Genomic DNA, 26446 nt, shown 5'->3' with positions numbered 1-26446 from the left:
AGTAAAATGGTGATTGCCAGGGGCTAGGGTAAGGGGAAAATGGGGAGGTGTTGGCCAAAGTTTCAGTTATGCAAAATAAGTAAGTTCTGGAGATCTCTGTACAAAATAAAGCCTATGAAGAGCAATACTGTATTATATACTTAAAAATTTGCTAAGAGGGTAGATCTTATATGAAGGGCGTTTACTACAAAAGGAAAAATGAAAAAAAACCCAAAAAGCAAAGGAGGTGGGAGGAAACTTTTGGAAGTGATGGATGAGTTTATGTCATTGATATTGATGATGGTTTCATGGGTGTATGTTTATCTCCAAACACAGTAAGTTTTGTGTACATTTAATATCTACAGCTCTTTGTATGTCAGTCATACCTCAATAAAGCAGTTTTTTTTTTTTTTTTTTTTTTTAAAGAAATCAGGGACATTTTCTTCTGTAAAATTGCTGGGGTAAACATTGATATTTTGGGGAGGGCAGCTATCACACAAAGACACATTTCATTTATTTATTTTTCTGTAACTCTGCTACTCAGATTTGTTTGGACTATTACTCCCTGTGAAGGATCAGAGTTTCCTCAATTTGTAAGTCATCCATCCTACATATTCATAATGACCCTCATGAACACACAACCCCCAGGGAACATGATTGGTTGTTGTGTTTAAGATCAATGAGGTAATACTTAATTTTTATAGCCTCAATTCAATTATGACTAGTGCCAGTCTTGAAGTTTTTCCCTTTGTCACAATATAAATCCTACCATTAAAAAAAAAACTGATCCATGGACTGCCTTGAGAACCATCTGTAGAATTAAAAAGTAGAGTTAAAGAAAAAGATATGTCTCCTTAGAAACTGTTTTCTACCCAGTAGACTGCATATGTATTTTGTCACTTTGGTTGGGGATAATCAATAGTCAAGTCAAAAGCCGTACTGGCTTTGCTACAAATGAAGGTTAATGCCTTCACAAAGGAGCTGATGAAGCGTATGACAATGCATCAACCTCTCCTTTTAAATAACTTCCGTGGCACTGATAGATGAGCTTCACTTCCCGAGTGGGTTGGGGTCATTTATGATGGGTGAGTTAACTGTGTTAACAGCCAACACGCTAATCAGAATGTATGGTGGCCTGCCAGGGGAGGGGCTAATAATTTCTGTTTCTCAATCTAAAACCTCTGGAGGTGAACACCCTGGCAGACTGAAAAGGACACTGAAGAATTAGCTGGAGCATGAAACTGTGCCATGTCTAACCAACAGTGGACCACAAGGGGACAGTTTCAACATGCTACTAATCATGATTTATGGACTTGGCCTAATATATGCACTTCACAGGATGTTCTTCCTCATAGAGAAACACATTTCAGTACATCTGCCCTTTATCTTCTTGATTTCTCCTTTTTAAGCGGTGGGCGACTTCAGAATAATGACAAGGGTTGCATACTTATTTTATAAAGTCATTATATGCAGCAAAAAAAGAACAAAACAGCTGTGGGTCTGAGACCGGATGCTTTCTCTGTTGGTTTGGGATTCCTGTCCCCTGCATTCTGCTTTGCTACCTGTACGATTGAATCGACCCCCAAAGGCTTGGATTTCCAGGAAAGGGCCTTTAGTATGCAGCTAGCCTCTCCCCACTAATGCCCACCTGCTGAAGGCGGTGACATTCCACTCATTTGCTTCAGCAGGAGGACAACCTCACACTGCTCCCACAATCTGGACAAATAGATGTTTCAAAAAACCATCAGTACCATCTCCCCACTACTAACAAAATTGTGGCAGTTCTGGAGAAAAACCAGGAAGAGGAATGGAGAGTGAAGAATATCAGTCCTTACATGACTAAGCTTGGAAAATTTGGGCACAGGCATGGGGGGGGAATACGACCTGATTGCAGTATTTTGCTGTTCAAAGGAAGTACAAAAAGCTGACTTCAGTCTCCCCTGCTTGGTGGATAACACGTTTTTTCAGTCATAGGTCCTTGAAATTATTTAAATAAAACCCTATGAAAATGAAGTTGAATTTTTTGGGGTTTTTTTTTTAGGAAAAAGAATACTCAAGGTTTGATATACAGCCCTTTCCCCTTTCTTTTGGAGTATTGTTATATATGGTGAATCTATGGTACAGCATTTTAGATTTTGCTGTGGAGCCCTGTATAATTTTAAGTGTTGGCTGTCATTTAAGTCATGTAACTCATTGGTACTTATGAACCACCAACTTCAGTCCCAGCCGAAGAAACACTTGCAAATTCTCCTTGAATGCATATATTTGACATTTTCCAGCTCTTGATTGATCCGTGTTTCCTACCTTGACTTCTCTGTATTCAACTGGGGCCCATCTGTGTTAGAATTACAGCATTGAAAGTGATCTTGCTGATCTTCCAGTTAAATTCTATGGTATTTAGTTGAAGATACTGAGACTGAGAATGGATCAGGACTTGCAAAGATTACTCATCTGGCTCGTGAGCAGCCACAACTTTGTCCCTGGTCTCCCAATTCCCAATCCAATATACTTTCGTTTTTCAAGGGCAAATCAATGTTGGTACTAGGATGAAGCAGGAAGCCCTGCATATTACAGTTTAAAGTAACTCGATAACCTGAGGAAATCCCCACATTAAACCAAGAGGAGGGACAAAACTTCTTAAAGTAACACTTCAACAGGTTGGACTGGGTCCTCACCATAATGAGCTTCGTATGCCCTTCTGGTCTATTAATGTCTTAATGGGTTGGGATCAAAGGAGACCAAGATGGAATTTCTGTCTACAAACTCTCTTCCACAGTCAACACTGGTTAGGTGATATTCTAGAGGGTCCTTAATGTATGTATGTGTTCATACGTGTCAGTTTTGTGGATAAGAGAAATGCAGAAATGCAGCACTCGTGAAATAGGTGTAAAAGCCCTGAATGAGGGGCTGAGAACATGGAACCCAGACACCTTTATTTATCTGATTAACGTGGAATATGTACTCACTTGAATCCTAAGAAAAGCCACTGAAGCCAAATCCATGACAAGAGGAGAATAATAATAGCAGCCGGGAAGGACATCAGAAACCATGATCCAAAGTTGATGCAATGACAATCAGGGTAGCGCCTGTGTGAAAATATGGAAACGTGTTCACAGAAGGAGTACAAGAGGAATCCTTTCTGATGGTCAGTGGGAAGCAGCACTTCCCGTCTTTCCTGTGCCACCAGCCAAGTAGGAAGATGTGGGAGGTATTCACCATTAAATACAGAAGTTAGTTTTACTCCACACCTCTTGAGTCTGTAACTGCATAATTATTGCTGCTTCCCACAAAAACAAGAGTGGGCATGTTATAACTTTTGCTCCCTTTATTCAATCTATAAGGAAGTGTTTGTGAAGGAACCTACCACGGTACCTGCTACTCATGGAAATGCACAAGAAATGGGTGGGTATACATGGGTGTGTGCGTTTTGTTGTTCGTACTCAAATCATCAGTATATGAGTGAGGAAAGACAAATAAGCAGACTTGGGAACAGATGAGAATTAACTTAACAAAACTGAATGTGTCCATTACCATTTCGTCTTGGGAGCTGACATCCCAGACTCGGAAGGGACTCAGACCCCACCCGCGTTGTCTCTCAAAGCTGTTTCCCTCTCTGTTTCTTCTGCCCCAGAGCAACTGCAACCATCTTACCAGACATATTCTAGCCCTTTCTTCCTAGAATTAGACAGTGCTTTGGGGCTCAGTCAAACAGAATAAATCAGATAAAAATAATTAAAAGTCCTGTGGAAAACATCAACTCTTCCCTTTCTCTCTCCTAGTTATTTTCAGCTTTTTAGCTCACATAATTAAGAAGAAGACAATAGCAACAAAAAAAGTTCAGGTACAAGCACAGTTTCTTTGGTAACCTCACATTCATTGTTTCAAAATGTAGTCTAAATTTCATATAGTTATCTACTTTATGACTGTGTGGGAAAAAAAAGAAAATTCGCGAAACAGTTGTCTTTAAATTTTCTTCGTGAAGCAGTAACACAGAGTCAGAAATTGGAAAAGTACAGAATATAATACAGAAGTAATAAAAACACTGTTAACATTTTTAAAAATTATTTTTGAAATCACAAAATATAGAGAACTTTATAGAAATGACAGATTTTCAATATATATTTTTTCTATTTAAATCGTACCACTTAAAATTTAAGTGTATTTTGCCACTTAAAAAAGATCATGTAAATAAATGAGAAGGTTCATGCTACATGCCTCAACGTAAGCCAAATTTATTTATTTTAGAGCACTCCTTCTATTTTAGAATGGTTCCTAACAAATGCAAAGGCTGTTTTTAAAAAAACAAAATTAAGCTTTCAAACCTGCAGATTTCTAATGTTGTCTACAATTTCTTTGAGCTGATCTCCCTGGGTCCTAGAGTTATTGGCAACTTGAGGATGATTCCATCTACTTTGAAGAGATCCTAGGATTAGCTTATATATTTATGCCATTAGAAAGTGACAAATGATAAGTAAAAATTGCTATAGAATACAGAGAATTGATGAATGGAAAAAAATGCTTTACCATGTCCATGAGGTTTTACTGAGAATTGCCTGCTTAAAAATAAATGTTGTTTTCAGTTGGAAAATAAAATAAGTGGGAAAAGGCTTAAGCTTTTCTCCCATCTATTAGACTTGGATTACAGGTCAGTGGCCTATGTTATTTTGTTCAGCCTGAAGACATTGAGAAGTGCTGCTTGGATTAGGTTCAAAACAATGCCCCAAACCCAATTTCATTTTTCACCATCTGTAGCTCATACCTAGAAATCAGGCTGCATTGTTCTCCCCACCCACTGCAGAGAGTCCTGTGAGATTTGACCAAAGAGGAGCTTTTCAAAATTTTTGCCTGGAGGGATAGGTCATTTAGAAAAATGAAAGCTTAAAAAAGCTGAACTCTGGGGGTTGTTTTGTTTGTTTTGTCTTTGTTTTTTAACTCAGTAGTAAGAAAGTAAACACCATGCAGGTGTAAATATTTTGAATGAAAGTGGAATGAGTGGCATACTCAGGGTTAGTTTCACTGTGGTAGTTCTTTTCCAACTTCCTCATATCCTGTAAGTGAAGGGACTGCAAGTATCTGCCTAAAGCAGATACAGATTTCTTCTATCATAAACTATGTTAAGTACATTTAATTCTAATAGAATCATTTTCTTTCACCCAACACTGTGTTTTGGGTGTCTACCATGTGCCGGATAGTCTCCTAGTTTGGGGGATGTAGTAGCGAATTAGATGGACATAGTCCAGGCTCTCACAGTTTATATTAAATGAAGAACACAGGCAATAAACAAACTGGTAAGCATATAATGAATCAGAAAATAAAACAGAATACTATGATAAAAAGTTATTAGGTGGAGGGAGAAATTTTACATAGTGTGACCAACAAAAGAGATAGTTGAGATGAGATCTAAATGGCAAGAAGGAGCCAGTCATGTAGATAACTGGGAAATAGCATTCCAGACAGAGGAAGTAGCAAGTACAAAGGCCCTGGGGTAGGAATGAGTTTGGAAGACCAGTGTGGCTGTGGGTAGTGAGCTAAGTTTACAGTCAAGTGAAATAAAGTCCAAGAAGTAGCCAATAGGGGTCAGATTGTATATAACCTTGTAGGCCATCAGAAGGAATTTGGATTTTAATACTAATGCAATTAGGAGTAATTGGAACATAGTAAGTAAGCTAGTGACATGATCTAATTTAAAATCTATGTAAATTTATGAATTTCATAAAACATGTTAGCTAGGTGGATTGTCAAGATTGACTGTAACAAGAGTGGAAGTCAAGTGTGGTAGGCAGAGTTCCAAGATGAACCCCAAGAATCCTGCCCCTGGTATATATGCTTAGTATATTCCTTTCTCCTTCTGTGTGGACAGAACTTGTAAATAGGGCAAGATTTTATTTCTGGGATTAGGTTCTTTTATGGCTAAAGTGAAAGGATTTTGCAGAGGTTCCCACAAATGGACTCTGAGTTAATCAAAAGGGAGATTATCTTGGGTGGGCCTGACTTACTCAAGGGAGCCCTTAAAAAAGAGATTTTCCTGCTGGCCTGAAGAAGTGAGCTTCCATGTTGCCGAAGGAAGGGGCCACACGGCAAGGATCTAGGGGTAGCCTCTAGTTGCTGAGAGTGACCTTACGCCAATAGTCAGCTATAAAATGGGCACCTCAGTAATTCAAACACAGCGAATTGAATTCTCTCAACAGCTTGAATGAAGACCCTGAGCTTCTGTGGAGATCGCAGGCCCAGCTGACACCTTGATTTCAGCTCAGCAAAGGACCTGGCTAAACTGTGCCTAGATGCCTGACCCACAGAAATTACGAGGTAATAAATTCATGCTGTTTTTCTTTTCTTATTTATTTATTTAAAATTTTTTATTTTTCAGCTTTTAAAAACATTTTAAAAACAGTGGAGTTGAGTAGATTTTAGCTTAATTTACATGAGTAGCAGTGAAGATGAAGAGAAGGCAATAAATTGTACAAATGTTTGGCATAAAATGTACGAAATTGGGAAAAGGTGCTATTCATTGAAATGAAGTCTGAGGGAAGAACAGGTTGGCAGAAGGAATGATGGATTAGGAAGCTGCTGTGGGCATGTTAATGTGAGATGTCCCTTAGTTTCCCAAGTGGCCATGGTGGATAGGCAGTTAGACAAATGAGTCTGGAATTGAGAGGGCAGGTTAGAGATGTAAAATTGGTGGTTACCCACATACAGGTGGATTTATAAACCATGGAAATGGGTGTGATAATTTCGGAAGTAAATGGAGGTGAGCGGAAGAGGAAATGCACCTGGGGCTCCCTATGTCTTAGAGGAATGAGCTAAGCGCATTTAATTCTAACAAAAATCCTGTGGGCAAAGCATTATATTTTCATTTTACACCGAAAACACTGAGTCTCAGAAGGTTAAGTGGATCACTCAAGGTCACAGAATGCAGTCAAGCTGGATATTTACACCCAGGACGAATGTTGAAAACACAACCTCTCTTCATTAAAGCCTAGTGTCCTCAACACCAGCTCCCAGGTGAAAAGAGAAAATTCCATATATATTGCAAAACATCCATAAGCTAGAGTACAAACTTGATGTTTTAAGGACATTTTAGAACACCATATAGGAGTGATGGCACCATAGGAGAGACATGCTTTGACCTAAAGCATGTATGTGCGTCAGTGTTGATATTTAGGAAGATGGTGTTGTCGATGCAGTTCTTATGCCCACATACAAGATCACAGATCATACTGACGAAATACACAGTACTGGTCTTAAAAGAATGGGTGCGGTTGTGGACGTTTACAGCCTTGAAACAGATTTTGGCCGTTAAGAGTGCGATCAGCTGGTATCCACGCTGATTATAGTCCTTTTGATTAATGACTGTTTTGATGATTTCTCAGTCAAAGTCACTTTTCAATTTTGTATTTATGTACTTCCAGAGGTTTCTTTTGAAATATTAATTACTCGTTACTCATGAGCCAGGCTTAGATTTCTAATAGCAATGGCAAAAGTAGAAGCGGCAGCAGCAAAAAATGGTTAGGGATATTGACAATTTCCTACCTGCCAGGCCCTCTGCTAAGGGCCACGGATGCACTATGCCATTTAATCCTCATAATAATGTTATAAGTTCTAGTTTTGCCTCCATTTTACAGATGGAGAAACTGATGTTTGCAGAAGTTAAGCTAATACACGGCAAGACTGAAATCTGAACCAATGTCTAAGTCCAAACTCTGCAGTATCCAAATTTCTTTATTATTTGCCAGAGAAATTCTTTCTTAGAAACACACATTGCTCTTTTCTGCAGGGGGGAATCATAGTAAGTTTTGAAAGTGGCTGTTGCTAGGTAACTGGTTGTTAGCCTTCTTCCTCTGTGATTAATCAAGAAGGGAGGTTAGGGAAGCGGGCTTTGAATTTAGGGTGCCTATAAACAAATTTCTTTTACCATTTCTACGTTTGTGAAGCTATAATAGTTATTATTTAACGTAGAATTAGTGACTGTGCTAATCATTGATAATTCAGCTTCCTTCCAAGCTGTTTTGTATACCCACATATTTCACTGCTGACACCTACAAGCTGAATAATATACTTTGATAATCAGCAAACTACAAAATTTTCTTGTGATATCTTCCATTCTTAATCAGATAGATTTGCCTTTTATGTTATTAATAGCTGTTGCATTTGTTAAGTGATATTGATGCATCAAAACTCCTCTGTTATGAAAGCAGTAATTGTCCCTAATAATATTTCCCTTAATAACTTTATTTTAATATCAAAAGATTATTCAGTTACTTAGATGATTCCCAGGAACAGTCAGCACTTCATTTATGTCTTGGTACGGTTCAATGCAACCAACGTTTATTGATCACCTACCTGTGCCCCTTGTGGGCTAAAAGATGAAGAAGACAATAATTCATGAAGCCTTTAGAAGTTTGCAATCAGGGGTGGTAGTTGTGCATAAGACAACTTTTGTGGATAAGACAAATTTATAGAAATGTGAGTATAGTTTATGATAAGAGGAGATGGGAATGGAAGTTCTGGAGTAACCGAACAGAGTTTCAAATGATACAGCATCCACACAAGGAGAGAAAGAAATTGGCAGAATTGGCAGGTCTTTCAAGAACCAGAGTAGAAAGAAATGGGTTACTTACAGGGTGAGATTTATTAACAATAGTGTTAGGAAAGGAGGAGATTGGGTGATGACTAGAAGAGTCTATCAGTGGAGCAGAAGGGTCAGGTAGAGAGCATTGAGCAAGCAGGATTTCCCTAATGAGAAGACGAAACAAAGAATATTTCCAGAATGCCCTATTCCAAGGATTAGTCATAACTAATGGTGAATTAATCACAAGGCAGTCAGAATTCAGGTGTCACAGGTACTAGATTCAAAGATTAAGAACACAAGAAATTTCCTACCTTCTGGCTGAGGAGAGAATTGGCTTAGTCTTCTCAGTATTGTTCTGAAAATCACTTTCTAAGCTATATATCAGCTTATGACAATGAGGGAGTGGTTCAGTCAAACTAGCCACACTCCCAGCTTTGCAACTCTTTTAAATAATACTTGTTATGTGTGCAGGTTTATATTTTATAAAAAGAAAATGCGACGCATGAATGCAAATACCCATGCAGTCTCTACTTGTCACTGTCAGCAAACCTGCTTTTTCAAGACTTTTGCCAACATGGCCCCCTCACAGATGGTCAGAGAGGCAATGAGGCTGCAGAGTGAAAAGGGCAATGGGACTCAGGCCAAGTGCCTCCACTGACTAGTGATCATGATTTAAACTCTTGGAGCCTCGGTTTCCTCATCTGTGAAATGAGGGCATGCATACACGTGATTTGAGAGATCTCTGTCTTCACCTGTCCCTTTTCATTATCATGCAGCAGGACACGTCTTTCTTTCCCAAGACTGACATTTCTACTCTTGTTTCTATTCCATTCCACTTCCACCTGACTCTTAGCCAATCAATATATTCTCTCTCTCGCTCTTTTTTCCCCAAACTTCACATAGCTCTGTTTTTACTGTCTCCTTCCCCTGAGTGTAAAACCAGACTGACACTACCCTTGTGCTAAAGGAACACTCTACCTCTGGTTATACCATGCTTGCTCTTTTTTCCTTTTCTTTGTCAAACTTGAAGCAATCATTTAAACTAGCTGCCTTGCCCTCCCACGATGTCCTCACTCCTTAACTCTCTTCAGTCCGAATTCTGCCCCATACCCCACTGTTCCACTGCACCTGCCCTCTTGGAGGACACTGATGAGAACCAAAAGCCTCTTCTCAGCCATCAACCTACTTGGCCCTTACACAACATTGCATGCTCCTGACTCATCCTCCCTTTGGAAAATGGTCTCCTCTGTCTTTCAAAATCCCACACGGGGCTTCCCTGGTGGCGCAGTGGTTGAGAGTCCGCCTGCCGATGCAGGGGACGTGGGTTCGTGCCCCGGTCCGGGAAGATCCCACATGCCACGGAGCGGCTGGGCCTGTGAGCCATGGCTGCTGAGCCTGCATGTCTGGAGCCTGTGCTCCGCAACGGGAGAGGCCACAACAGTGAGGGGCCCGCGGACCGCAAAAAAAAAAAAAAAAAATCCCATGTGCTCCTGGTTCTCCACCTACCTTGATTAACTTTTCTCATCTTCTTTCTTGTTAATATTTCCTATGAATCTATCCAGGTCTCAATTCTTTTAACTTTTTTTCTCCCTATATGACCATTTCTAGAGTCAAGATTTTAATATCTATGTTGATATATATATATAGAGTCCCAAATTTACAACTAATTTCAACAATGTATTTGCAAATGCCTGCTGAAAATCTCCTTGTGGATAGATTCTGAGCAGGCCACTTCAATATACTCAAAATAAAATTTATATATTTCTCTAATGAACCTGCCATGACTTCTCTAGAAGTTCATGTCATCACTATCTATACAGCCATATTGTCAAAATTTCCCAGAGTTGCCTTAACCCCTCCTGACCCTTACATCCTCACACCTAGTTACTCACAACCTTCTGACTGTACAGTGCCCTAAGACTAAATCCCCCCATCACTTCACAGCTAAGCTAGTTCTGCCTCTCATCATTTGTCAGTACATTGGTAATAAACTCCTAACTGGTCTCCCGTCCCCAGACTCTTACAACGCCAGTGTGCACACTGCTATTCTCAACTGTGCAAAGACATGCACAGACTACCCACTGCCTCCCTGCAAAACTGATGACACGATTTTTGTGCTTTGATTTTACGGATTATTTGCATTCATTTTCTCCATAAATATGGTGTTTACCTCTTTTAAGATTGGGCCAGGTTACACAGACAGATTTTCTCTACTGATCAAGGGGTGCTGCACACAGCTAGAGTCCTCTTTAAGGATGCATGTTCAACTGTTACTAGGAAGGTAATATTTTAGGGAGACAGACTTTGGGGTCTGACTGATCTTGGTTTGGCTTTCAAACTGCTAAGTTGAATGCCAACTTTCTCAACTCTACTAATAATAGCCAACATTAATGGAGCACATGCTTTGTGTTAGGCACTGTTCTAAGTGCCATTTATTTTATGTAAAACTCAAAACAACTCTCTGAGAGAGCGAGAGATCTTATTATTATCTTCATTTATTTTCTGGCAAAATAACAGGCTTAAAGACATTAAGTACCTTGTCCAAGAGCTGGTATTTGAACACAGACATTTTAATCTCAGAGCTATACCTTTAATTACCACTGTATACCACTTCCACAGCAAGGATATATAGGATTCGTGTGCACTATAATATATGTAATTCATCTGGCAAGGGCTCAATACATGTCACTTTACCTTGTTCCTTATATGTCAAAGAACAAACGTTATGTTTTAAATGTTTTCATGGTTTCCATATATGTATGTTTTGTCTAGACAATGAGATGGAATCTTCTTTCTGGTAACTTTTATTTTTTGCCTTTTCCGAAAGAATTCAAAACCATGCCTTGCACATCATCAGTCCTTAACAAATGTTTGTTGATTGACTGAGTGAATAAGTGAAGATCTGTTTTTTATTTGCACAGAATAAAATTTAGGTTTCTCAGAATTCATTGTTCTTATTTCCTTTGTGTAAAAAAGAGAACAAAAGACATCACATGTATAATATATAAATATATTTTATGTATAAGTAAATAGATAGATAAGATAAGGCTTTTAAATGTGTTATCCAGTCTCTTCCTCCCATAGTTTATTTGTAAGATAGCACCTTTTTCTAAATGTCAAAGGCAGGAAATCATTGACTCTCATGCTTATGTACCCTTTGGAAGTTAGCAAGACCCAAAATGAATTTGTACAAAATGATCGTTGGTATTGCTCAAAAAGATGGCAAGCAGTGTCAAGAGAAAAGGTGAGATTATTGTAGTGGATTTGGAAATAAAGGGCGATTTCTCTCTGGCTCCAAACATCTGAACATAGAAAATAAATCTTTTTTATTTTCTGCAGTTTTAAGTTTCTGAAACTTTTTCCAGTGAAACTGAAGGCATTTCATTCCATTGTTGCTTTGGGTTACTGTTGTATTTTTTAGGGTCAATATTTAAGAAAACATTTATTAAATAGCTAGTTTGTTTAATAGTATCAATTATATTTTGTTACATAAGGTTGTTTCCCCCCTTCTATTTTAATATTTTCTATCAAGAAGGAATACTTTGAGTTTTTTTCCAGTTTTCATATAACTCTTAATGTTAAAGAAAACTTGAAGGAAAAAAACCACTAAATTTTAAAGTACATTTTAAGTATTTTCTAAATTTAAAGAACATTTTGGCCAAATTCCCATGATTAGAAGAACTAGAAGATTAGACAATTGGGGAAAATAGTTACTAAAACATTTTGCCCAAAGTGCTACAATGCTCTCAATCTGTCGTTGCAAATGGATGAATGCATTCAGAGAGTCAAAGGAACAGTTAAATAAAAGAAAGAAAATTTTGTCGATACATTGGGCAAGAACACAAAGACCAAGGGCAAACTCAATGTGGTCATTTTGACAATACCAAGTAATTTCATGGGAATGGTGGAAACCAGCAGTTCTCTAACACCAACGAAGATAAAAAGTAAAAAATTGGTCTAAATTTTAGAAAAAGATTTGCAGAGAGGACTGAAATGTGGAATCTCTTTCTTTGGGGGATTCATGGGAAAGGAAAGAAGTCTAGCTTTCAGAAAGGGATCAAGTACATTTCCTATCTTGAACTAGGAGATAAATGGGATAAATCCTCTCTGCACTAGGAAGTTTAGAAGTCTCCCACTTATAAACCAAATGTCTTTCTAAGGTTCCTTTCTAAGTAGGCCGTTGGAGTACACATGATGGTTGTGTACTAATAGAAACAATAAGCGCACATGGAGGTCTGTGTTATAAATTCCCTAAACTGTTCTGTTAGTGTTCTCTTTTGTACATAAGTTCTCATTCTTTCCACAACGGAGGGTGGCATTTTTTGAATCTTGGATTTCTTGGAACATCTTGCAAATAATTTCAGAAAGTTCACAGAGTTTCTGAATCTGTTTCCTAGAGTGTGGTTTTCCTAAATTTTTCTGTGAAAAGGACCTAAATCCTGTTCCAGGCCATCCTCAGCACTGCCCACCTTCCAGGCACTCTGACAATTATCTGTCCTATTAGTCCTTGAAAATATACCTTGGGTGCAGGATCCGATTGAGCTCTCACAAAAAAGCATGGACTTTCAGACTATTGCTTCAATAGTTCTTACATGGTACCAAGTATTTTTACATAGTCTACTTCATTTGATTCTCACAATAATCATATGAACTGTGACTATTTTAGGTATGAAAAAATTAAGTCTTGGAAGAGTTATTTACTTTTTATTGTTCAAATTCACAAAGTAAGTGACTGAAAGTTGTGGAATTTTAACTCAAGTGCTCTGACTGTATCCAAGGTTCCCCATTTTCTGCACTGGAGTAACATCACAGCATTAACTTACATTCAGATTCATACATCTGTCCTTAGAATACTTTATTACTGCTATTTTTGGTAATTGCACAATCCTTCAAATCTTTTTCAACCTCAACACCAAATTTTCTGTAATGAGCAATTCTGTTTCCTGCTCATCATTTAAGTTCAAATGTCAGTTGCAAAACCCTACGTAAATTGTCCCATGTAAACAATCCCCTTTCTTTGTAGGTAACTACCATTTGCAATATTATTTATAATGAAAAGTGTCTTCTGTGTTTGGTGAGCATGGTCATCCAGGAGTTATTTCTTTCAAGGTGACCTTGCAATCTGCAAACACCTGTTATTCACTATGCCCTACATATTTAACTCCATGGGAACGAGTAGAAGGGCATGTTTCTAGAAATATAGAAGTCCTGAGGGGGAACAAAGGAGAGTTAACTCAATATAGCATCTCTGTCTTTGGATTCTCTGAAACAAGTAAGAATAATTCTCATAATTTGTGTGTTGTCCATTTATTAAATCACCAGGCCAACAATTTTACTTACATATTGAAATGCTCAGCGAAGATCAAGTTGGTGGAGGTACCAGTGATCGTTGTCAATCCACCAATGGTAGAAGAGTAAGCAACGCACAGGCACATAAGTTTACACATCATGTGGTCCTTCTTTGTTCGATATTTGTTTCCTGTGCCTGAATTCTGTTCAACAATAAAACGTACTATGAGAACAGCTCTGTTTGTGGTCATAACAAGCAGTAATAGCATTTGTCATGGGCTGAATGTTTGTGTCCACCCCACCGCAAAATTCATATGTTGAAAGCCCTAACCCCCAATCAGATGGTATTTGGAGATGGAGACTCTGGAAGGTAATAGGGTTAGATGAGGTTGTGATGGTCAGGGCCTTGCATGATGGCATTAGTGCTCTTGTAAGAGGAGGCACCAGAGAGCTTGATCTTTCTCTCTCTGCCATGTGAGATCACAGAGAGAAAGCAGCCATCTGCAACCTAAGGAGAGAGCTCTCATCAGACACTAATCCTGCTGGTACCTTGATCTTGGATTTTCAGGTTCTAGAACTGGGAGAAATAAATTCCTGCTTTTTAAGTCACCCGGTCTATGGTATTTTGTTATGGCAGCCCAATAATGCAACATTTATCTTTCCATTAATAGAAATGTTAACAATAAAAATACATAACCACTGAAATACTTTACACAGTTTCATTCATTCATCCTTCTTTCTTATTCCTGAGCCAACTCTTAAGTTCCTTTCTTCCCTTCTCACCAAACACTCCCAAATCTTTCCAGGGTTTTCCCTCTGAACTGGTGGTACATGGTCAGTGAATTCCTAAACCTCTTGTTGGAGTGTTTCTTTATTTTGGCACTTTCACTGATCCTCCCCAGAGGATACCACTGCTTGTGAAATTGAACGTTTTCACCCTCTATACTTCACTGTTGAGAGAGAGAGTCAGTGTCCTCCTTGTTCCCCACCCTCTTCCAGAACATTAATCCTCTACTGACATGAAAACTAATCGATTTCTCTTTAAGGCTCATATAATTTGGCTCTTTCTCTGCCTATTCTTTTGAACAGGATGTTCTGATCTCCCAGTCACCCACTGCCATCACTTAAGATGACATGCCCATCTGGCACACAACATTCCTCATCCTGCAAATCCTGTTAGCATCTGGATAACTATACCATCTTCATGAGTAACCCCTTAAATATCCTGGCTTTACACATTTCTTAAATCTCATTTCCAGAGACCTTCGACTCCGCTCTTCCTGTCACCCTCTCCTCTAGTTCCTGGACAATAGCACATCCTCAGATGGCTCCATCTGAAAAAAATCACTATTTCTAATGTCTCTGTTTAAGAATAGAGCTCCCAGGGCTTCCCTGGTGGCGCAGTGGTTGAGAGTCCGCCTGCCGATGCAGGGGACACGGGTTCGTGCCCCGGTCCGGGAGGATCCCACATGCCGCGGAGCGGCTAGGCCCGTGAGCCATGGCCGCTGAGCCTGCGCGTCCGGAGCCTGTGCTCCGCAACGGGAGAGGCCACAACATTGAGAGGCCCGCGTAATGCAAAAAAAAAAAAAAAAATTAGAGCTCCCTAAGGTGCAATACAAAAGCAGCTTCATTCCTTCTCTCACCTGTGATCCATGTAACACACTCTGTTGGTCTGATTCTTGCTATCCCTGGGGTGAAATCTGGAGTAGAATCTATAACATTTTTGGTCACTTCATTTAATAGAGTCTTTCAGTCATGTTTAGTTTAAAAAAAAAAAAAAGCAAACTCATTTCAGTAGCTGAAATAAAGAGTCCTCTACTAGCAAAAGTCCAAACTTTAGTAAAGTTAAACTTTTACTTGTCCCCTAGATCAGGCTTGCTGAAAAGCCCATAGTTGGAAGTGGGTTTGTGGGTTTGTATTGTTCTCTCTCTTCTAGCTCCAATTTCTCCCACCATTTGCTAGTTCTAGCTTCTAAATCCTCCATATTTGGAGTGGCAAGGGATGGACAGTATCTGGAGAAGAGCAGTAAGGATTAGGAGAGGTCTTAGTTGACTGGTTTAAATAAGATACGATGTTAGTACTCTTTATGGTTTTTTTTTTTTTAACATCTTTATTGGAGTATAATTGCTTTATAATGGTGTGTTAGTTTCTGCTTTATAACAAAGCGCATCAGCTATACATATACATATATCCCCATATCTCTTCCCTCTTACGTCTCCCTCCCACCCTCCCTATCCCACCCCTCTAGGTGTTCACAAAGCACGGAGCTGATCTCCCTGTGCTATGTGGCTGCTTCCCACTAGCTATCTATTTTACATTTGGTAGTGTATATATGTCCATTTGCATAGCAAAGGAAGCCATAAACAAGACGAAAAGACAATGCTCAGAATGGGAGAAAATATTTGCAAATGAAGCAACTGACAAAGGATTAACCTCCAAAATATACAAGCAGCTCACGCAGCTCAATACCAAAAAAAAAAAAAAAAACCCAATCCAAAAATGGGCAGAAGACCTAAATAGACATTTCTCCAAAGAAGACATACAGATTTCTCTTTATGTTTGATGGATGTTCCAGATGGCCTCATCTGGTGGGCGGTATTATGGATTTTATGCGTCATGGTGCTTTTAGAGATTCCTGTCACCCAAATAAGAACATCAGGTTGCTGCTCCTTCTGTGGAGTAATGCACCTCTTCCACTATGACACCCTGTGGTTTCTGCATGTGATGGTCACCCGATCTCTTGATGCAGAGGTCGCCTTGCCCTGTCAAGAAGCTGTCTTGGGGAAAGTTGCTTTTAAAATGACCCCAAATACCACTCCTGTCATACATCTGGCTCATGGGAAACAGGCACCTCTGCTCCGTTCGCAGTGAAAGTGCAGCTGACTCTCCATTGGATAAGGAGACTCAGCAGTGACTTTCACTTTTAAATGTTTCAAGAGTATGTCAAATACTAGTCCACTGATCTCTAGGAAACAGAGTCTCAAGTTTTCCAAGTGGTGATTCCTCAATATCTATTGCACTGTCTCAAGGTAAATGGAAGGCTCCCCTGCCAAAAAATAGATCATACAAGTTGGAGTTTAGGAAAATATTCTAAATTTCTCCAAAGGTAGACTGTCTCTCAACCTTCTCATTTTCAACACTAAATTTAAGAGTCTAAAACTGTTTTTTGGTCACTTGCTTTGCAAATCCTGTGTAAGTAAAACACAGGAGTACTTATGGTATGTGCTTGATATGACAGTTCTTCAGGGATAGAAAGAGCCTTGTTTTACCACTCCATTAACCAAGAATTCTGCAGTTTACCACAGCTTCTTTTCCAACTTAGCTGTTGAATTACTTCTGTCCCTGTTGTCCTTTGACTCTATTGACAAGTCTTGGTCACTAAAGCATCTAGTTATTATTCCCAATAGTTTGGTCCTCTCCTTTCTTCACTTCCTTTCTTATCCAGTTTAGATTTCTTGGTAAACCAATTCAGTAACTTTCTTTTTTAAGTCATTTTTTTTTAACATCTTTATTGGGGTATAATTGCTTGACAGTGGTGTGTTAGTTTCTGCTTTATAACAAGGTGAATCAGTTATACATATACATATATCCCCATATCTCCTCCCTCTTGCGTCTCCCTCCCTCCCACCCTCCCTATCCCACCCCTCTAGGTGGTCAAAAGCATTTATTTTTATTTTTTTGCGGTACATGGGCCTCTCACTGTTGCGGCCTCTCCCATTGCGGAGCACAGGCTCCGGAAGCGCAGGCTCAGCGGCCATGGCTCACGGGCCCAGCCGCTCCACAGCATGTGGGATCTTCCCGGACCGGCGCACGAACCCGTGTCCCCTGCATCGGAAGGCGGACTCTCAACAACTGCGCCACCAGGGAAGCCCCAAATGCATTTATTTTTAAAGCCACTTTATTGAGGTATGATTGATATGTAAAATGTTGTACGTATTTAATATATACAACTTGATGAGTTTGAGGATAATTATACACCCATGAAGCCATCACCACCATCAGTAACTTTCTCAGCAAAACCCTAAACTCTCTTGTCTCTCTTTAGAATGATAGTTCTTTAGCAAAATTTTAACTTTGGATTAACCCAACAATTTACTTTCTCTGCGTCACGTCTGCCCCTGAGCAGCCAAGTTCTGTTGATGAAAATTACAGAGTAGGGCTTCCCTGGTGGTGCAGTGGTTAAGAATCCACCTGCCAATGCAGCGGACACGGGTTCGAGCCCTGGTCTGGGAAGATCCCACAGGCCGCAGAGCAACTAAGCCTGTGCACCACAACTACTGAGCCTGTGCTCTAGAGCCCATGCTCTGCAACAACAGAAGCCACCGCATGAGGAGCCTGCGCACCACAACAAAGAGTAGCCCCTGCTCGCCGAAACTAGAGAAAGCCCATATACAGCAACGAAGACCCAATGCAGCCAAAAATAAATAAAGTAAATAAATTTATAAAAAAAAGAAAAAGAAAATTACGCACAGTAGGGGAGATTAGGCTCCCAACGTTCATGGTCACAACTTTCAACTGCTTTGTTACTGCTGCACCTCTACCCTGCTGTGTTTCTCTCACCAAATGATTCTACCTGTCTCCACAAGAAAACTTAAAACCTTCCCACTTCTCTTTTCACCTCCCTCCTCTCACTCTTCACGGGTAGCTCTGCCTCCTATTCCACACAGAAAATAGAAGCTGGTAGAAGTCTCCCTGTCAAAGGTAGAAACATACTTGCATCTGCCCTTCCTTCCGTATTCTACATACAAAGAGAGTAAATCTCTCTCCTCCAACTAGTTTCTGAACCCCAATCTCTCAGGCCTTCTCAGAAACCTTATACAATAGACCTCACTAGAATTTTCCCACCAAAGTTTAATCATTTTCAAGTCATCTTTCCAAAAGAAAAACAGAAGGCCTTCTTAACCCCCCTCTCAATGAAACTACTGCCCACAGCACATCCATTTTCACAATCAAACTACTCAAAAGAGTTGTCTGCATTCACTGACTCCATTGCTTTAACCTCTCCAATCTGGCTTCTGTCTCTTCAGTCCACCAATACGTACTTGCTATGATTATTGATAACCTCCATATTACTAAACCCAATAGATATTGTTCAGTGTCAGGTTTGTAGACCTCTCAGCAGCACCTAAGATAGTTGATCACTCCTTCCTGCTGCAGAACTCTTCTTTGGGCTCTGTGATATCTCAGTCCTCTGGGTTTTCTTCTACATTTCTGCCTGTTCCTCTGTCTCCCTTGCCAGTTCATTTTCCTTGATCCTTCCTTAAAACTGGAATTTCTTGAAACTCTGTCATAAGTACTTGTCTCTTCTCATAGTAATATTTCTCCTTAGGAAATCTCATATGTTTTCATTGTTTTAATGAAAGATAAAACCAGACCACCAAACTTGTTTTCAGCCAGACTTCTCCTTTTAGACCTATCAATCCAATTGTCTGTTCGACATAATTTGAATGTCTTAAATAAAACTCCAATCCCCAAATGTTCAAAACCGAACTCATTATTTCCTTCCTCAAACCCTGTTCTTTAGGATCATCTATATAAGCTAATAGCATCACCATCACCACGATTACAAACACTTAGAGTGTGCCTAGTATGCAAAAGCACTGCTTCAGGTTAAAATCAAATAAATGATTTAATTCACATTTTTCTTACAACACAATGAGGGTAGTACTGCTAGTATCCCACTTTACACACGAAGACATGAAGCACAGAGAGGTTAAATGGCTTCCCAAGGTTATAGAGCCTGGAAATGGTAGACTTGAATTTTGAGACCATGGGGGGCTCATACCCTCAGCCACTACACAATATTTCTCATCCTCCTTGAAATCATTCTTTTCCTCATCCCACCAAATCCTGTCAATTGTATCTTCTTAAATACATCTGGAGTCTGTTGGGTTTTTTCCATCTCCACTATCACGTTTGGTCTAAGTCATCGTTATCTCTGATTTGAGTTACTGTAATCACCTCTTTATAGGTCTCCAATTCTTGCCTATTTCAGACCTGTCTTGCACACTGAGCCTTTAAAAAAAAAAGAACTGGATGTATTTAAGAAATATGTGGACAGAAGAATTGCCCCGTTTCATACAGATAAGCATGCTGTGTGTGACATTGGCACTGAAAGATCCTTTTGAGAAATCATGATAGGAAAAAATGTCTGCTCACTAAAAGCCATCATGGATGTGGGAATGGCATTTAGCATGGCAGGGTCAGGACATTGGATTGTAATTTGCCTTTTACTTTCTAATTAACTTAAAGGTTAGCCCCCAAATGTATCTACCCTTCACCCCAAATAAGTTAATTTACGGATGTCTCCCTTTGCCTTATATTTCCTACATGGGAATGATTTGTATTTTCTACATGATAAAACTTTCCATTGAAAATTTGAAAAATAAAGGATATGTAAATAAAAGAGTAAAATAAGTTTAAAAGTTCTTATCAGTGATACAAAATGACAAATGAAACTTAGGGCTTAACTATTAGCTATTTTACTAAAGGAGAGACTTCAAACACAAATCAGAAAGTGATATATAATTTGGATATTATTAAATTGATAATGAGAAATGGAAACTTAAAGACGTAATGTGCATGTAATTTCTCATCATCACATTAAAACTTTCAAAAATACAAAGAAAAAATTGGATTTCATAAAAAATTGGACTTCATATATGTATATATGCAGTCATATATATAAAATGATAAAACTGCACTGACAGGTATAAAATTAAAAAATCAAAATAGAAAAATATTGACATGTTTGCATGCTTTAGACCTTATGGACTTCTCGTACTTTTTTCCTATATAAAGACTTTAAAACATACATGAATGCTACAGCACAAAAGGTGATGTTTCTGCAAATATCGTGGACAATTTAGAAAAGCATTACAAATTCAAGTTAAATTCAAGTCCTGCAGTAAATGGTAATGGTAATATATCATAAAACACATCAAGGGTTAAGCGGAGGTCTTTGGGGGGTGGCATGGGGTGCACCACTTGCGTTATCTAGCCAGTAAACATGAATCCCATGCAGTCAGCTCTACTGTTTTTACTTAGGGCCTGTGATTGCTGGACTGAACTACTGTGAAGAGACGATACTGCAGTAAGGGGTAAAAGTTGAGGACCAGAGGGATAGTAGTAGAGGGCAATGGGCAGGAAAATACAGCTCTTAAGGAAGTCTGAGATGAGCCACTAATTAAGCCAACGATTGGTACAGAAACTATAAAAGGGAGTGGGGGGTGTCCTTAGCAAATTAATCTTCTGCTCAAGGCAGTAGTTTCAACCTGAGACCAAGTGTTTGACCCTAATCTAAGAGGGTGTTGGAATAAGTCACTCAGGGTAGAAAGTAAGATTCAGACCCTGAGAGCACATATTTGCAGATTATCAGACTAATCATTACATTTTTCCATGAGTGGAGGAGGAATTGGCGGGGGGTAATATATTCTCCTAGGAGTTCGGGAGAGAAAAAAAAATCCAAAGTGAAGAAGGGAGAAGCAAAGTGTCTAGAGGGGTGAGGCTGGAGACAGTCAGGGATGAAGTGGCCAGAGAAAACCTCTTGTGCTGGTGACCAAAGGACATTGCCATGGCTATACTGTGAATGGGAAAGTACTTGTTTTATGTTTCATGATGAGAGACTTCTGTGAAATTAAATGTACAGAACGATGTAATTTAAAAAAAAATTAAAAATATATCTACATACACATATGTGCCTAGAAATAAGACTGAAATGAAATGTGTCAAGATATGAGAGTACCTGCTACCTTCTTGATACTTTTTGTATCTTCCACAATCATAAAAAAGTTTTTTTAATATATAAAAGAATCATAGACTATTAGAACAGATAGTATTTAGAGATAATCTGGTACACAGACCTGAATTTTCAGAAGAGCAAAAATAAATCTCAGTGTGACATTAATGGTCACAGCAGAATTGAAGCAGATTTCTGTGTATCCAAGTCCCCTCTCAGTAATTTCCCTTGTGTCATCTTGCCTTCCAGAACACTTTTTATTTATGTGAGTTTTTTAGCCTACATCTAAAACTTTACATTTAATTACATTTCATATTGCTTAGTGTGTTTTTATTCAATCCCAGTTGTCATCGTACATTTGTATTTCCCACAAATATATGACATCTAAGACCTTGTGAGTATGTCTCACAACTTCTTTCAAGTGACTGAAAACATTTTGTCCAGGACATGACCAAATTCAGAATCCTAAGATAACTGGGTGGTGCTCAAGGGTCATTTCTGAACAGAAATCCTGCAGGTCCAGATATAACTCACTATTGCCACCTGGTGGTAGTGATTGCAGACTCCAGTGATTAGCACCAACCCCGGGTGCTAATAATGCATACAAGAATCACCATGAACTAAACCAGTGGTCTCCAATGCAGTGTACTAAATAATTCATTTGGGTGAGTGTGGTATAAAAACATTAGGGGTTCTATTTATATTTCTATATTTATTCAAGGCAAACTGAACAAAATATTAGTTCCTGCTAACCATTTTCTGCTTGCCAAAGACAGCCAGTTTAAAATCTTCCAGCTCTTTTTGGACATTTATTTGCACTTACTTTAACAGTATTCATATGATACCATCTCTTGATTTCTCAGTTAAAAGCATTACAGTTAAAACTCCACTATGTTAGATGATGAGAATTTAGCTATCTTTCACAGCATCCTCCACTGAACACACTTATACTTTTCATGTCTCCATCGTTCTCCCATTATGGCTATATCATAAGTTTGCTTAGAGCAGAGTTCAGTGTTCAGAATGTTGTCTAGATATCTGTTAACAGCTGAGCAATGGGATTTATATTACTTTTGTTTTGTGTCCCCCGCTTACTTGCTTAGCTTTCTAAGTGGATACCACTAAATCAGCCCCAAATATTCCCTGGTTGTTTAAATCTTCCCTTCGAACAATCAAGTGACAGGACACCTAATCTACATCAAATATTCTACCAATTTCATTGTCTTAGAGACATCTCTTCCAGGGCTTTTCTGCTTGTCCTACATCTAGTCATTTTCTTCCTTGAAGCCATTTCCCCCTTATTGCCTGGGAGTTCCCAGTGTTGGTATAAAGAAGTCTTCTGCCATTCTTTTCATCTTAAGGAATCTGTTTTTCCCCCTTTCTGGAAACTTTTAGGGTCTCTCTTCATTCACCATGTTCTGAACTCTCAGAGCCCTTCCCTGTGTGCATCTGTTTCGTCAGTTTTGCTGGCACGCAGCGGGACTTTATGTCATAAAAATTATATTCTTCTTTTATGGAAGTTTTCTTGAGTTTTGATGTAATCTCAGTTTTCTCTATTCTTTTTCTGAAACTCCTATTATTTTCTTATCTGTTTCTTCCTTGTATACTAAAATTTCCACTTATGTTTTATATCTTTACATTATATTGATATTTTGTATTTTATGTATTTTCTATTTTATTTATATATTTATTTTTTGCTTCTCGTGCCTCTTTTATAGAATGTCATTCATATTTCATGAATGCAATTTCTTTGTTCACCTCTCTGAATATATTAATGATAGTTTCTTGTCTTGTGTTTTCAACTTCTTGCACAGTCTCTGTTTCCTGCAAGTTTCTGTCTCCTTTTTGTTTGTTTGCGTCTCTCTCTTTCATGCCTGAGGCTGTCTTCAGATATCCAGGAACTTTGGTGGTTTGCTCATATTTAAGGCAGTGAAAAGCTGGTTGGAAGTCCTGTACATGTGCTTTGGGATTTGTTGTTGACTGTGGGCACATATATAGTATCATCTGACTGGAGCTTTTTTTGAGAAAACCCAATGCTATATATTTTCATCTTTTCTCTTGTGCTCATTGCATTCCCCAAAGAAAAACCTCCTGGTTCCTTGCCTACTGTCACCTGGAGGGAATAGGCCTGGTTGTTGGGGACAGTGGGGTGGAAGGTGGGGCTCTCACCATTCAACATATTAACTGTTACTCAGTGTCCCTGTTTTCATTGTGAAATCTGTTCCTGACCCTGAACTCCTTCCTGTCTGCTTTACTGTGTCAAAAGACTACACTTCCCGGCTTCCCTGGTGACGCAGTGGTTGAGAGTCCGCCTGCCGCAGGGCACGCGGGTTTGTGCCCCGGCCCGGGAAGATCTCACATGCTGCGGAGCGGCTGGGCCCGTGAGCCATGGCCGCTGAGCCTGCGCGTCCGGAGCCTGTGCTCCGCAATGGGAGAGGCCACAATGGTGAGAGGCCCGCGTACCACAAATAAATAAATAAAGACTACACTTCCGTTTGGTGGAGGAGCAGCAGCTGCATCCATGTAGAGGTTGGGAAGAAATTTGTGGATTTAACTGTTGCATAAAATTTTTTTACTTACCCTCACTTTTCAACATTTTGAAAAACTTTGAGGGCTGCTGCTAGGTAAATTAGATTTTTTTTTTTTTTTTAGACATCTTTATTGGAGTATAATTGCTTTACAGTGGTCTGTTAATTTCTGCTTTATAACAAAGTGAATCAGTTATACATATACATATGTCCCCATATCCCCTCCCTCTTGTGTCTCCCTCTCTCCCACCCTCCCTATCCCACCCCTCTAGGTGGACACAAAGCACTGAGCTGATCTCCCTGTGCTATGCGGCTGCTTCCCACTAGCTATCTATTTTACATTTGGTAGTGTATATATGTCCATGCCACTCTCTCACTTTGTCCCAGCTTACCCTTCCCCCAGCCTGATAAGAAGATGTGGTACATATATACAATGGAATATTACTCAGCCATAAAAATAAACGAAATTGAGTTGTTTGTAGTGAGGTGGATGGACCTAGAGTCTGTCATACAGTGTGAAGTAAGTCAGAAAGAGAAAAACAAATACTGTATGCTAACACATATATATGGAATCTAAAAAAAAAAAAAGGTCATGAAGAAGCTAGGGGCAGAACAGGAATAAAGACGCAGACCTACTAGAGAATGGACTTGAGATTGCTTACTTTTGTAACTTACTGTTGACTTAGAATTCCACTTTCATGGGATAACTGAGGCATCTTTAACTTTCCAGCTTCCAAAATGATTTTGCTGTCATCTCCTCTCTTGATATTTTTATATTTGTGACGTATGACTTAAAAATCTATTCTTGTTTTAATGGAGATTTGGGATAGAGTGAAGGTAAATGGACCTATTCAATCTGCCATCTTATTGGAAGACGCGATATTTCTCTTTTTACATTAAAAAATCCCCAAGAAATAAATGATTCTTGACTAATAATTATTGCACAGATTGACCTTAGTGCCTTCATGGCCCATACATTGGTGGATGATGGAGGTAAAGGGAGAGGAGAGGAAAGCTCTATGTGCACAGAGGGACTGACAATAGGGCCCTGCCCACTTCGTTCACTCTTGGCATATTGAGTTTATGTGGGCTTGGTAAGTGGATAACAAATTATCCTTTCTAGTTTTAATTAAACTAGCCCTCCCATAATGTGCTTACGGCTGTACATGATTTCTACAGGAAATGACTTATGTAAAAAAAAAAAAAAAAACACACACACCTAGAATGACGATAATACAAGAAAATATAATATAAATATAAAATATATCCTTCTCCTACTTGTGATATGAATTCTTCATGAAGATCTAGAGAAGATCTAATTAGCAATAACCTGAACAACTCAGAAGAGCTGGTAACAGATTTGAAGTTATCAATAAGACTCCTTGAAATAGGATTCATACCCACTGTAGTTAATAAAGAATTATGATGCATATTGTGAATTGGGATATTTGTTTATATAGTAATAGTATAACAAATAGATATTCAAAATTTAGCACTCGAGACAGGACTTTTCGTAAAAATTCTGTTTCTAGCAATGTCAAAAATCAATTAAATCCAGGATTTATTTTACAAAATGTTATATCCTAAATGTTAAGTATGTAGAAGCTTCCTTTGTAATCTCTTAGTGAAGAGCAAAAAATCAAAACATACATGCTATTAGAAAAAAATCCTGTTCTTTTTATAGTGGTAAAAATGACTGAAATGATATATAAATAATATAGCAGCATAGGACGTCAGTATAAGTGTGTGTGTGTGTGTGTGTGTGTGTGTGTGTAGGATATAAATAATAAAGAACAAAAAGAAAATAAAAAAGAAGGCAGGAAAGAGAGATGGAAAGAATAAATATTTAGAAAAAATAGAAATCTGGCACTAAAAATTATTCTAAATTTATAAAGTCACAGAGAGTTCAAGGGGATCAAACTTGTCAGGCAAAAATTTCTAACCTGGATAAAAATGCAAAAGCCAACAATATGCTTTTTATAAGAGAAACATCTGAAGTATAAGGACATAGAACTGTTGAAAGTGAAGGGATAGAAGTAATGTAAGGTAAACACTAACCTAAAGAAAGCTGGCATTGCTATTACATTACCATCAGACAAACTCAAAGACCCCAAAACATTACCATAGATTGAGAGGGACACTGCAAAATGGTAAAAGTGTTAATTAACCAGGAACATATAAACATTCTAAACATTATTATGTGATAGGGACATAATAACATAATCTGAAAATATATAGAAACCAAAATTGACAGAACTATCAGGAGAAATAGATATAGCCACATCATGGAGGGAGATTTTAACAAAACAGTTGCATTAATTGCTGGGTTAAGCAGACAAAAAA

General features: G+C 38.7%; 1 protein-coding gene across 1 annotated transcript in view; it reads right to left on the bottom strand.

Annotated features, from left to right (window-relative positions):
* Positions 1 to 26446, bottom strand: part of SLC13A1 (solute carrier family 13 member 1) — a 56392-nt gene that overhangs the window by 16581 nt on the left and 13365 nt on the right. The window contains exons 6-7 of the mRNA XM_032643055.1: positions 13889 to 14040; positions 2946 to 3065 (exon numbers count right to left, since the gene is read on the bottom strand). Of these exons, the coding sequence (XP_032498946.1) occupies positions 2946 to 3065; positions 13889 to 14040 (272 nt within the window). The remainder of the gene's footprint in view (positions 1 to 2945; positions 3066 to 13888; positions 14041 to 26446) is intronic.

The sequence above is a fragment of the Phocoena sinus genome, chromosome 9, assembly GCF_008692025.1.
Source record: "Phocoena sinus isolate mPhoSin1 chromosome 9, mPhoSin1.pri, whole genome shotgun sequence".
Taxonomy (NCBI): Eukaryota; Metazoa; Chordata; class Mammalia; order Artiodactyla; family Phocoenidae; genus Phocoena; species Phocoena sinus.
Note: the sequence above shows the minus strand (reverse complement) of the source record. Positions and strands in the feature narration are given on the sequence as shown.